Source organism: Octopus sinensis, linkage group LG10, assembly GCF_006345805.1.
Source record: "Octopus sinensis linkage group LG10, ASM634580v1, whole genome shotgun sequence".
Classification (NCBI taxonomy): domain Eukaryota; kingdom Metazoa; phylum Mollusca; class Cephalopoda; order Octopoda; family Octopodidae; genus Octopus; species Octopus sinensis.
In genome coordinates this window covers 78,663,922-78,678,921 of record NC_043006.1, presented here as the reverse complement: position 1 = coordinate 78,678,921, position 15,000 = coordinate 78,663,922, and the positions used below count along the sequence as shown (strand labels likewise).

The window sequence follows — 15,000 nt, the reverse complement described above, 5'->3', positions numbered from 1 at the left end:
ATGTATATAATATATGCGACAGGTTTCTTTCAGTTTCCTTTTACCTAATCCACTCACAAAGCTTTGGTCGGTCCAAGGATAAAGTAGAAGAGACTTGCCTAAGTTGTCACCCAGTGGGACTGAACGCAGAACCATGTGGTTGGGAAGTAAGCTTCTTACCACACAGTCAAACTTATATACAAAATACATAGATGATTATTTCTACTCTAGGCACATGGCCTTGAAAATTTTGGGAGAAGGGGCCTAGTCGATTATATCGACCCCAGTGCGTAACTGGTACTTATTTAATCGACCTCGAAAGGATGAAAGGCAAAGTTGACCTCGGCGGAATTTGCACTCAGAACGTAAACACTGATGAAATACCTATTTCTTTACTATCCACAAGGGGCTAAACACAGAGGGGACAAACAAGGACAGACAAACGGATTAAGTCGATTACATCGACCCCAGTGCGTAACTGGTACTTAATTTATCGACACCGAAAGAATGAAAGGCAAAGTCGACCTCGGCGGAACTTGAACTCAGAACGTAACGGCAGACGAAATACCGCTAACCGTTTCACTCGGCGTGCTAACGATTCTGCCATCTCACCGCCTTAGAACTTATATAGATAATGAAATTTTGAAATACTGCTGTGATCTTTGCTTTTGTTCTAAACACACACATACAAATTTATGCATAAAGTGCATGTTATTTTAACCCCGTCTAACAATAATCAGCTCTATCTATCAGCTACTACGTGCACTTCTGAAGTGCATATCATAGTTGAGCAATGTGCTGGACTTCCCTAAAAACGCAGGTACGAGTTCTATGAACCAAAAATTAACTTTAAATAGAACATAGGAAGGATGTTTTGTATTCTTTCCACCGGGGATTTACTTTTAATTAATAGTTTCCAATTTAATATCGGTGCTAAACTTTAAGTGAGACATTTTTGGCTGTAAGTTTGAAAATTTGGGATCAATGGCCTAATTGTTGCAAAGCAATATATTTTTATTAGCTGAGTTTTAGTTAATTAGTGTCGTTACGGACATACAAGGGCTTCATTTCCCCAGGCACACAATTGAATATATCAAGTATATTTATTTATGAAAATATTAGCAAATTCTTAGAATATTCCTTCGGGCACCTTGGGCAAGTGTCTTCTACTATAGCTTCGGGCCGACCAAAGCCTTGTGAGTGGACTTGGTAGACGGAAACTGAAAAAAGCCCGTCGTATATATATATTTGTGTGTGTGTCTGTGTGTGTGTGTATACGTCTGTGTTTGTCCCCCCCAACATCGCTTGACAACCGATGCTGGTGTGTTTAGGTCCCCATAACTTAGCGGTTCAGCAAAAGAGCCCGATAGAATAAGTACTAGGCTTACAAAGAATAAGTCCTGGGGTCGATTTGCTCGACTAAAGGTGGTGCTCCAGCATGGCCGCAGTGAAATGACAAACAAGTAAAAGAGTAAAAGAGTATGTATGATATCTTAAAACAGAAAATACAATTCAAAATAAAAAAAAATTGCACGCACAAAGCAAAGGAAACAAAAAGAGAAAGAAAGGAGAAAATGAAAGAAAAACCGTTTACGTATTTGCTTTGTAAGACATCTGATGTGAAATAGTGTGTCGAAACAGATATTGTTATATTCGGGGATGGTAATTTTTTGCCATTTAAACACACATATGTTCAGCTCTATTATTATAGTTTTGTTTCCTTGTGAAAGCTTTCGTAACACATCCCTGTGACCACTTCAACGACTCTTTATCCCAAGTGGCTCCTCTTTTTTTGCTTATTGGGATAAAGAGTCGCCGAAGACGTCACAGGATGTGAGTTGAACGAGTTTTAACAAAGAAACTAATAATAATAATAAATTTGAAGTAAATAACAAACATATAGAGATCGTGTTTAATTGGCAAAATATGGCCATCCCCAAGTATAACAAAATGAATAAGAGAAAACAAAATTTACACACCCTCTATAGAACAGTCTCAACTCGTACACCCAGCGAACAAAATTACCGAGACGTCGCCATGAAGAAAAGCAGGTGATATCCGCTGCATTAGCCACCCTACGTCATGGAGCGCCTTTTACAGGTGCGACACACCCTCGTCCAAATTTCATAGATGTGAGCGACAGAGTAGGAACCGAAGTCACCGGTGATATCAAGAGAAACCAGTGCAGAAAGGAACTATTAGTTAATGACTGTCTATTGTTTTTTAAATATTTATCTCATGAACCTCAGTTTTGCAGACATATACTTTTGAGTGTTTGGCCTAATTAACAAAGTTGGTCCAAATAATTTGTCACAACTCATGACATGCCGATGAGTTAGTGTCAGAATGACTAAGCTTCGAATCATTCTTCCACTGAGGTCGACTTTGCCTTTCATCTTTTCAGAGTCGATAAAATAAGTACCAGTTGAGCACTGGGGTCGATCTAATCGGCTTATCCCCTCCCTCAAAATTGCTGGCCTTGTGCCAAAACTTGAAATCAGTATTTGTATTACATGATTCACTTAGATGCTAGGAAATACAGGAGAAACAATTAAACTAGATAGTACGAATATGTCTTGTAAAAATGCAATAACATTGAAAATATTTTGATATTTTGATATTTCGACAGAAATTGTCTGATCATATTCGTGATGCAGGGTCTTATAATTCATTTTAGTCGTAAGAGCAAGCAGCATTGTAACCTTATGAAGGCCTATTTGTCAATTTATAAGCGTAAAATAATAGAAATCACTACCTAAAGGTACATTTTACTCTACTGCTTTCTGTTTAAAGAAAGGAATTGTTCTCATTGTGTGGTATCCTTTTACAATATGATGGACTGAGCCATTTGAAACACGAGCTTTCTTTTGTTGTTTCACGTCTACCTTCATAGAGTTATGAATGTAAGAATCCATATCAGAACTACACGCAAACAAAATACACATCGGCTGAGCGATCGTTGTTGCTGCTCTCTCCAACAAAATGTAAACCTCTCTGCGATATGTAATTCTACAACTTTAACTCAAAGAAAGAGTTGTTATTTCGAGAGAAAATCGATGTCACACGAAAGTGGAAGCATCTTCGATAGTCTCAATTCTCTTAATGTGATCAGATGTTTATAAGACAGCAGCTGATCGAATGTTTCAGAGTTCCAGTTGATTTTCGAAGATTTATTTTTTAATTGTTCGGATGATATAGTTTAAATATTTAATTTGTAACGGGCGTAGTTGACATTTGGAAGACGACTAGGATATTCTTTGAGATTTTGTTGTTGTATACACTTAGGAGATGGAACACAAAGCAGAAGGTATCCGTTTCTGCCTGCCTGTCTGTCATTCACTTTCACACTTGCTCGATCTGTGCGTGTATCCGCGGTGAGCTGCCTGTATATATATATGTATATATATATATATATATATATATATATATATATATATATATATATATATATATATATATATATATATATATATATATATATATATATATACATATATATATATATATATATATATATATATATATATATATACACAAATAGAGGTTACAAACCTCATTCAGAGATAGCAAAATCTTATGAATGTACTGGTTAGTTACTTATACAAAGAATGTTGAATATTACAGTTAATACTCAACTGCAAGGTAACTATATAAACCGTGGTTTATATATATTTATTTGTTATTATAAGATGAGAAAATTGAGAGGTAATTAATAAATTATTGTTTATTTATTTTTAAAAATTGATAAACATCCCTTACAACTGTTTCAATTCCAGACCTTCAGAAAATTAATTAATAAAAATAAAAAAATTATTTGGAAGTTGAATCTCGTCAGATGTAGTTTTCTCAACATGCAGGAATTGAACACCTATTTTGTATATTTTAAACTACCTCCGACGAGATTTGACTTCCAAATTATTTTAAATTTAATTAACTAATTTTCTGAAGGTCTGGAATTGAAACAGCTGTAAGGGATGTTTTTCAATTTTTAAAATTAATAAGCAATAATTTATCAATTACCTCTCTATTTTTTCATTTTATGATATATATATATATATATATGTGTATATATATATGTATATATATGTATATATATATATATATATATATATATATATATATATATATATATATATATATATATATATATATATATATATATATATATATATATGTGTGTGTGTGTGTGCCTAAATCTAGAGAGTAGCGTAACCATCAGTTATGTATGCTGTTAGTAACATTCTGATTTTTTTGTTTTATTTGAAGGTTGCCATTGTTTGTTGGAAGATACAAAACTTCAATACGACAGCCAACATACTTTGTGCTTTTCACTCCCCAGCAATTTATAACGTGAAGAAAGCATGGGACTGGTTCAAGATGAAATATCCCTTCACATATCAGTACGTATTTTTACTGTTGCTAACCATATACACCAAATAATAATAATAATAATAATAATAATAATAATAATAATAATAATAATAATAATAATAGCAGGGTTTATACTGTTTCAAGTATTCTCACCAAATTTCAGATTCCCTCCTAATCTCCGTTATCTCAAATAATTGGAGCCATATTTCTTTAAAAATAGATACTACCCGATAGTAAAACCAGTCGAAAAATGTTCTGTTCAATAATTATTTCATTCAGCCGTTTAACATCATTAAAACTGGAACAAAATTAAATAGAGTGTTAAAATTTTCCTAAAATTTGCGAGTTTAAAATAGCGTAGCATATCCTATATAATATACATTTAGGTGGTATCTACAATCACAGCAGATGCACCTCTACTAACCAAAATAAGGTTTACAGACGTAGGTTCAGAGTCTCCCGAGATTAACAGATATCTCCGCATTGATGTGGGTGGAAGGTCCATCATCACCGAATCATTTTTTTACCTTCTGAGCAGTTCCCGGTTTCCCTTCCGTTCAGCGTTAACTCAAATACTTGTGAGTCATATTTCGTTTAATATAAACACCAGGAACATGTTCTATTCAACAAATATTTTATTCGACTGAGAAACCAGGATGAAAATCCTGCTGTAGATGGATGTTTTTAATTAGTTAAAAGGTGAATCTCAATCGCTTAGTATTAAAAGTGAGAGAAAGTTCAATACGATGTTAAAATTTCGGTAATATCTGTAGGATTAAAACAGCTTAGCATATCATATATAACATGTTTGACTGATAGGTCTCACATTAATCTCAGGTTAACGGTACCAATAGCCTTAAGCAATCTGACCATACCTCGCTTTCCATACCAGTATACTTTTGTGTTGCACATGTTCAGACTAGGCGTCAGCGGCATCATTACTACATCCCTCTAAGACTTTGAACAAGTCATGTGACTTTGTCACAACCAGTATATACAGATAAGAGCAATGGCATTTTCTTTCTTAGGTTAAGCAATTGAAACATTGAAGTAATATGTATGTCATTTCAGTTGTGATTCGATTATTACTGAGTGTCAAAGATAGTCTATTTGTTAAAACTTCGAAACCAGAGGGATCTCCAGGGATATGAAGTTAATATTAAGATGATATCTGGCAAAAATCTATTGGATACGATGTAAGATAATTTGAAAAATTTCAGCGTAGGTACCTACGACACCTAGACTAAAGTATCCACCTTAGAAACATACACAACACTTGAATGGGATTAGTGTGTGGCACATGGCATACAGCAGCATCATTTCATTTGTTCGTTTGTGGTTTTTCCCTTTTTCATGGCAGTTAGAAGGAAACTAAATATATCAAAATTTTCATGTTCAATTTGTCGTTTTCTACTGTCAATTTAATTTTGCTGAGAAAATATTCGCAGAGTTGATTGATGGCAAATTAGTGCCATTTATTCGTTAAAGTTAATATTTTATTTCATTTTTGTAAGCGTAGTACTTATTCTATCGCTAAGTTACATGGATCTAAACATACCAGAATCAGTTGTCAAGCGATGTTGGGGGCCCCAAACACAGACTCACAAACATATATATACGACGGCCTTCTTTCAGTTTCCGTCCACCAAATCCATTCACAAAGCTATGGTCGGCTCGAGGCTATAGTAGAAGACATTTGCTCATATGTATGTATGTATGTATGTATGTATGTATGTATGTATGTATGTATGTATGTATGTATGTATGTATGTATGTATGTATGTATGTATGTATGTATGTATGTATGTATGTATGTATGTGTGTGTGTGTGTGTATTTATATATATAGAGAGATAATATATATATATATATATATATATATATATATATATATATATATATATATATATATATGTGTGTGTGTGTGTACGTTGCCTGGTCTTTAGGTGTGTTACACTCATTATTGCTAGGTTGTGGGTTCGATTCCCTGACTGGGCGACACGTTGTGTTTTTAAGCAAAAGACTTTATTTCACGTTGCCCCAGTCCACTCAGCTGCAAATGGGTAAACCTGCAAGGGCTAATCGTTCGATACATATTCCTACGCTATATATGCTTCGAAGATATGTTCCTCACTCTGTATGTTTAATAATTCTTGTATGTCTAACAGTTCGTTTCAGAAACTTTCATCAGTTTTCTTCGAAGATAATTGTCGATCCTACCGCAATGCGTTTAGAAAAGCTATTGATAATCCACCGTACATTCCTTGGATTTCCCATTTTCTAAACCACACAGTAATTCCAACATGGAAAACTTACATACATGGTTGGAAGAAAAACCGAATCCGAAATTTACTAAATGAGAAACTACAAACACTTGAATGTAAAAGTTACATAGCCAATGCAAACTTGTATATCTCAGGGTTAACAACCAAAACCCGAAGTTATAGGGAATGGAGGAATATGAGTGACCCGATGATAAAGCGATCTATTAAAGATCCAGAAACTAGTGAAGAAAATAAGCCTGTAAATACAACTGCACATAAAGTATCATATAAAGAATGTTTTCCGGAAGTTAATAAATATCACATAAATATCAAGGACGTAGATATCCAGAATAGAGGAGGTTCGTATGAAAACACACCTCAAAAATTGTATAAAGCAAAGTTAAATCTCGACGATTTAACTAAGAAAAAAGCCTATCGACTCCGCACTCATTATCAAGTACAAAGTTATGAATTAAAATCCAGCGAGGAAAAAAGTGGAAAATCAACTTCTACAAAATCCAAAACAGATTCTTCTCCGATGGCTAGTACTTCAGATAATTCGCCAAAATCTACGTCGACCAGTAACAACGCTAACGGTGAAGAAACTACTTCTATCGCATCAAGTATTACTTTGCCAACAGAAAATATTATAAATGAATTGAGTGTTCCAAATAATAAAAGAAAAACAAATCGAGTAGGAAAACATAACGAAGCCATTCAGGAAGTGAACGAAAATATCTCTGCACCGTTAGTTGCAAGTCAAAACACGAAAGACGGGCAAATAACTGGTGGTAGGCGATTGCTTTCAACACCAAACTCTGACTGCAGTGATTACAGGGAGGTTATTCAAATTTCTCAAGAATATGTTAAAGCGAATGGTTCACAAAATATATACGAACCCCTTCCGCAATTCAGTTTCTCTCAATCAAACGTTTTGAGCGAGAATGTTAACAACTTTGTTCCGACAATGAGACAGAGGAGTGAAACTTGTTTTCAGTTTGTTTACCCTTTGTCAATGAATCAAAACAAGAGCGAACCAGAATACTTTCAAGGCGTTTCAGTTTCTTCATCTATAGAAAAACTCAGTAGAACATTTTCAGATTTTTCAAGAGAAAAGTTATCTTTCGAAAATTTGAGTAAAGAAGTTAGTATTTTTCAAAGAATTCCTGATGAAACAAACTCTTTAAAACACAAGCATGAAGAAGCTGGCATTTTAGAACATGACTTTGAAGAATCTCATGCCGTGGAACAAGTTTCTAAAGAAATTGGCGTTTTCCATACAATTTCCGAGCCGGCTAGTATTTTGAAAAATATTCCTGGAGAAGATCGTGACCTTCAAGCAATTTCTGGTGAAGCTAAACCTTTCTATAACGTCTCCGACGAAGAGAGTATTGCCGAAAAATTTCAGGAAGTATCCTGTGCCTTCAAAAACCTTCGCGATGAAATTATTGCATTGGAAAAATTGCCGGATGAAACCAATGTTTTTGAAAACATTCTTAACGAAACTGATGCTTTTGATAAAATCCATGACGTGGCCGGGGCTTTTGAAATTTTTGTCAAAGAAGTCGGTTGTTTCGAAATGCTTCTTCACAAAGAAGACGCTTTCGAGAAAATTCGTGAAATAGCCGATGTTGTGAAAACAATTCTTGAAGAAGTTAGTGGCTATAAAAATGCTTATAAACAAGTTACTGATAACGTCTCGGATACATTAGTAAGTGAGGCAAGCATAGATCTAAACAAACAAATTAATGAGAAACAGGAGAATAAAAGACGTGAAGTTCCTTTGAAATTGAGTTACTCTAAGTCAAGTATTTCCAGTAGGAGCAGTGTTAGATCAATGAGTTACATATCAAGTAAAAAACATTTAAAAAATATCAACGGGAAAGATACTAAGGACCAGTCTGTTAGATTTAATATTTACAAGCCAAATATTTCAACAAAGATAACAAGTAGAATGTCATGTCACTCGATGAGTGATGTAATGAAACCTAGCCCAGCTTCTTTCAGATCATCCAATGAATCAGTTAAAAGTAATAGCACAGCTCCATGTGTTCAGGCATCGAAGACTAAACTGTTTAAAAGAAATATTCCTCAAAATTCTACTCAAAAGACGAGGCTGAAAAAGAGTGGCGAGAAAACAGAAGCGAACACCAAAAGAGAGAATATATTGCAAGCGAAAAACAAATATCTGGTAAATATAACATCTGTTGCAAGAGTGATTTTTGTATACATTCATGTATATACATTATATGTACACATGCATACTCACTCACACACACACACACACCCACACACACACACACACACACACACACACACACACACACACACACACACACACGCACACGCACACACACACACATACACAGTAAATGTAATATTTGTCCGATTTAGAATGTATTCACCAAGATGACCACCCCGTTGGGAATTCAGGACTGCTAAAAAGTTCCTGGCTTTGAATAAAAAAAATACATGAAGACCTATTAATTATAATTTTATTCAACATATTCGTCTCTCCGATTCATACACTTATGACTGTTGTCCTTCAGTTTTTCTAAGCCCTGTAAAAGAATACAGAAATTTGGGAACTTTTTAGCACCCCTTGAATATATATATATAATGGACGCAGGTTGTGTGTCAAATAGCTAGCTTGAGGCGGTGGCCTCTTGGAGCTAATCAGCGACAGCTTTAGTCTTATATTTATAAGGCTGCCATATAAGTATGGCGATAACTATTAATTTCCAGTAACGCTGCCGTAATCTCCTTTAGAGAGACTTAGTAATTTTAATATTTCTATTGTATATATATATATATATATATATATATATATATGCACCGTCTCCGATGAAGGGATATTATTAATTAGTATCCTAGAAACAGCTGTAAGACCTATCTATAAATGCTCTAATATCTATACAGCTTTGGTTTTTTTATCTTATTACGCAAAAAATTCTTATACACACACGCTGAGATAGAACCAACGTTGAACCCTTTATTCGCAATATTACCGAATCTGGAACTTAACTATGGTCTTTCTATAGCACTTATTCAGCATCACCTGACACCTTTGGGTCTCAATGACACCATTATCTCTTATATATATATATGAAAAGGAAATGAACAAAATGCTGACAAAATAATTTAAGTAAGGGAGAGTGTATTTAATTAGGTGAAAGTTATTTTTACCGGTTGCGCATTTGTTATGCTTATCAAAAGATATTTTTTAAAGAGAGATAGAGTTCCTTTCTGATAGATTTTTTTCTCTTATCTGTATATATATATATATACATATATATATATATATTTATATATATGCATACATGCACACACACATATATGTATGTATGTATGTATGTATGTATGTATGTATGTATGTATGTATGTATGTATGTATGTATGTATGTATGTGTGTGTGTGTTGTGTGTGTATAAGTATGTATATAAGTAAACGTTCAAAGGGTAAAGGTTAACGGACTCTATAAAGCTTCAGCTGGCTGATCTTTATCAAACAGGTCTGAAAAAAACTTCGAGTTCACAGTCAAACTTTTCCTTGTAAAAGTTAATTAATATGTACGCAATTAAAAAGTACTGAGCGATCAAACAGCTGGTGACTCAATGGGCAAAATAGACAGAAGAGTCCATCGTCTTGTATTATTCTAATAAACATCTTTCCAACATCTACGATAATCACTCTCAGACATCTCCATACAAAAACTTAACTATTATTAATATAAAAGTTATTAATATTTAGCATGTAATAGTTATAAAAGTTATTTGCGTAGTTAATTACAGAAGAAAATGAAAATATTTTTATATTTAATTATTAATTAAATATTTAACTTCTTGAAGTTATGATAGTTATTCATTTTATTGCAGCAGATTAAAATATTCTAGATTTAATCATTAATTAAATGTTTAACTTGTAATAGTTATAATAGTTATTCTTCTAGTTAATTCTAGAGTTTTCTAAAAATGTGTAACTAATGTTAACTATTTAACTTTTAGTAGTTGTAATAGTTGTGAAGGCGCATGGATCAGTGGTTAGAGCGTCGAGCTTACAATCGTGAGGTTGTGAGCTCGAATCCTGGACCGTGCTGCGTGTTGTGTTCTTGAGTAAGACACTTTATTTCACGTTGCTCCAGTTAACTCAGCTGTAGAAATGAGTTGTGACATCGTTGGTACCAAGCTGTATCGGCCTTTCCCTTGGATAACATCAGTGGTGTAGAGAGGGGAGGCTGGTATGCATGGGCGACTGCTGGCCTTCCATAAACAATCTTGCCCGGACTTGTACCTCGGAGGGTAACTTTCTAGGTGCAATCCTATGGTCATTCATGACCGAAGGGGGTCTCCCCACAGTTGTAATAGTTACTCATCCATTTAATTACAGAAGTTGATAAAAATATTAAACATTTAATAGTTATATTTGTTATCTATAAAAAAGTCTAGATGAAGAAAAAGTCTATATAAAAAAAGAACAAGAAAAAATATTCTATTTAATTACTATTCTAGAAACAAAGAATATTAAATACAGAGAAAAAAGTATCTAAGGGTACCGGTGGCGGAAGATGTTGCAAATGCCGCGCTGAAACAGATTCACACTTAAACAAAGGTTAATGTTTCATTTTCTACTTTTTATGTGTGTGTTGTGTCTAGTAAAGTTGATGTCGAACACAAGCATGAAACAAGATTTTACAAGTTTTCGTCGTTTTGAAAGATTGGATTGGATTTAGTGGGATGGAGTGTTACAATCAGTCGATCATCTGATTCTAAATATCCTTGTGGTATTTAGTTACAATTTCGAACATTTGGATTTCTAATCCTATTGTGTTTACTTGATCCTTCATGCTTCAGAGTCAATGAAATAAGCACTGCTTAGAAACATTTAATCTCGCTTTATAGACCTATCTGAGACGCAAATCCCTCACTCCTTCTTTATAGACATCTTTGCTATCCAGCCAACACTTTATACTGAAAATTCACTATAGAAAACTGTACGTACTTCATATGTAGATTTTACTTTCTTCGTCTCTTACCGTTTTCATGCTGATATCATCTACAAGAGCTTCTAGTTATTCTGGTTCAAAGATTCCCTCATCCATTTCTCAAAATAACCTTCCTGCCCGTACTATAGCGCAGCAAGCTCAAAATCAGAAGTACATGGTTCTATTGTGAAATGCTTAAACTTCTAAGTAATGATTTTCTTGTGACGAAGAATAAGTAATTGCTCTATGGGTGCTGGTGATTCGAGAAATTAATTGGCATATGAGAATATTACTAATGAGAATATTTAGGCACTTTGTAAGGCGGCGAGCTGGCAGAAACGCACGCCGGGCGAAATGCTAAGCAGTATTTCGTCTGCCACTACGTTCTGAGTTCAAATTCCGCCGAGGTCAACTTTGCCTTTCCTCCTTTCGGGGTCGATTAAATAAGTACCAGTTACGCACTGGGGTCGATATAATCGACTTAATCCGTTTGTCCTCTTTGTGTTTAGCCCCTTGTGAGTAGTAAAGAAATAGGTATTTCGTTTGTCTTTACGTTCTGACTTCAAATTCCGGTGAGGTTGACTTTGCCTTTCATCCTTTCGGGGTCGATTAAATAAGTACCAGTTATGCACTGGGGTCGATGTAATCGACTTAATCCGTTTGTGTGTCCTTGTTCGTCCCCTTTGTGTGTAGACCCTTGTGGGCAGTAAATAAATAAAAATCATTAGCACGCCTGGCAAAATGATTAGAAGTATTTCGTCCGTCTATACATTCTGATTTAAAATTCCGCTGAGCTCGACTTTGCCCTTCATCCTTTCGGGAGTCGATAAACTAAGAATAAGTACGAGTTGAGCACTAGGGTCGATGTAATTGACTTAGCTGGCTTCGTGTCAAACTTTCAAACCAATATTTAAGCACCTGATGTTGAAATATTTCACACAGTTGATACTCTTTATTTTATATGATAGGACAGGTTTATTTTATTTTTTCTGATTAGCACTGCCACGGCATTCGTTAAAAGCCGAGTTTAGTAGTTTTATTAGTCTGTATGAATTAGAAAAGGTATTGACGAAGAGATTAGAAACTCACAAATCTTGGGGCTTATTAACAACTGTCAGTATTTTGATGAGCATTTCGACATTGCAAACGTATTCATTCGACTCTCAGTTCTTAGCTTCTGCTTGCTACGAGGAACAACGATCAAATCATGTAGGTAAGCTTCCGGCGATGGATTGGCGTCAAATCCAGGAAAACCCTTAAATCTCATCCGCTTAAGGTTATAAATAGCTAAAACTAATCACTGCCCCTCGTAATTTATCTCAACACTTAGAAACCATTTATTTCATAAAAATAACAAATTTAATGTTTAAATAAATATATTTATATGCATTTTTCATTTTGTTTTGTTTTAGAGCATCACATTGTTCAAAATTCGAACCGCTCCGCTCTGAATCTACGGGATAAAATGAGATCAAAGATAAGGGAAATACTTCTGAAAAAGTTCAAAGGGAATTGTTCAGCTACGAGTCTTGATCAGACTTTATATAACTTCTATAAAATCAAAGGTGGGAAAAGCTGTTCCTCGGCATATTTCGATCTCTGGAATTGCTCCCTTTGTGGTAGTGATGTTTGTATCTACGCTGATCTTCCTCAGTCTTTACTCCTGTGTTTTCAGAAAGCAGCAAACTGTTACACCTTTCAAAGTCAATATAACGTCAGAATGTTTCTGAAATCCTACATTTTCACAGAAATGGAAAAATTGTTTACCGAAAGTAAAAATTAACATTCTTTCTTGAAAACGAAAAACAAAAAAAAAACAAAAAAAACAAAACAAAACAAGAAGGTAAACTAACATAACACACACACACATACATCTCATACACATACGATGAAATAAAGCAATACATATTTTAACATACTGAAGTCTAAGAGTAAAATATTCGAGTTAAAACAAGTATTGATTCTTGACCCCCTCCTCTCTGCGGTACGTATCATTGTGTTGTATTTACAGAAAGTGGCAGAATGGCTAGCCCGTTGGGCTTGCAGTATTTGTACTGGTAATTTAAGTTCCGGGTTCAATTCCCTCCACTATCAAACTTTGTCTTTCATCCCCCACCCAGGGTCGATAAAATAAATACGAACCAGCATACGTGTTCTCTTTTTCACTGATCTTCAGCTTTATGTGAACATCCGCTGGGCAGCTAATTTCCAAAACTGTGCACAGTTTCTCTTCCCTATTCCAAATCATTATATCAGGTCTGTTGTGCTTACATTTTACTGAGGTCTTCACTGGTTCAATACACCAGTATTCCTTTTTATTATGAGTGGTTATGATATACTCCGCCCCTCTCAAAACATGTGTTTGTGTGTGTGTGTGTGTGTGTACTTACGTGCTATGTTTAAAATGAATATATATATATATCGGACGGAACGAAAAGCATCACAGCAGTGACTTGTGACTACTCAGTATTTTTATACATAACACGTCCATCATCGAATATCTTCGGACGAATAATGCAGTAAATTTACCTTTTAACGATGTATTTACGTGAAATATGATACATAAATGGATATTTTAAGCTAATCCTGCTTCTATTGCTTACTGCATATAACTGACGCCGTCGGTTATGACGACGAGCGTCGCTGTTGATCAGGTCAACGGAATCCCCCGCTAGTGAAACTAACGTGCAAGTGACCGAGCAATCCGCAAGTACGACTACCCTTAACGTAGTTCTTAGGCAGATTCATTGTGACACAGAATATGACAAGGCTAGGGAGGCGCAATGTCCCAGTGGTTAGGGCAGCGGACTCGCGGTCGTAGGATCGCGGTTTCGATTCCCAGACCGGGCGTTGTGAGTGTTTATTGAGCGAAAACGCCTAAAGCTCCACGAGGCTCCGGCAGGGGATGGTGGTGATCCCTGCTGTACTCTTTCACCACAACTTTCTCTCACTCTTACTTCCTGTTTCTGTTGTACCTGTATTTCAAAGGGCCGGCCTTGTCACTCTCTGTGTCACGCTGAATATCCCCGAGAACTACGTTAAGGGTGCACGTGTCTGTGGAGTGCTCAGCCACATACACGTTAATTTCAGGAGCAGGCTGTTCCGTTGATTCGGATCAACCGGAACCCTCGTCGTCGTAACCGACGGAGTGCTTCCAGCATGACAAGGCTAGCTACTTTTGGATTACGGGTACAACTCATTTTTGCCTGCTGAGTAAACTGGAACAACGTGACATCAAGTGTCATGTTGAAGGATACCAGCAAACAGACAACCGTACGATCGTGAGCGCCTGCACATACAACATATAACGGACATACATACATACATACATACATACATACATACATACATACATACATACATACATACATACATACATACATACATAAATACATACATACATACA

At 35.3% G+C, this 15,000-nt stretch overlaps 1 protein-coding gene across 1 annotated transcript in view; it reads left to right on the top strand.

Moving 5' to 3' along the window:
* The window catches only part of LOC118765226, a 27,973-nt gene extending 14,538 nt beyond the window's left edge, over positions 1-13,435 (top strand). The window contains exons 7-10 of the mRNA XM_036506964.1: positions 4,246-4,379; positions 6,518-8,804; positions 11,122-11,221; positions 13,007-13,435. Coding sequence (XP_036362857.1) covers positions 4,246-4,379; positions 6,518-8,804; positions 11,122-11,221; positions 13,007-13,377 — 2,892 coding nt within the window. The 3' untranslated portion in view covers positions 13,378-13,435. The remainder of the gene's footprint in view (positions 1-4,245; positions 4,380-6,517; positions 8,805-11,121; positions 11,222-13,006) is intronic.
* The last annotated feature ends 1,565 nt before the right edge of the window (positions 13,436-15,000 follow it).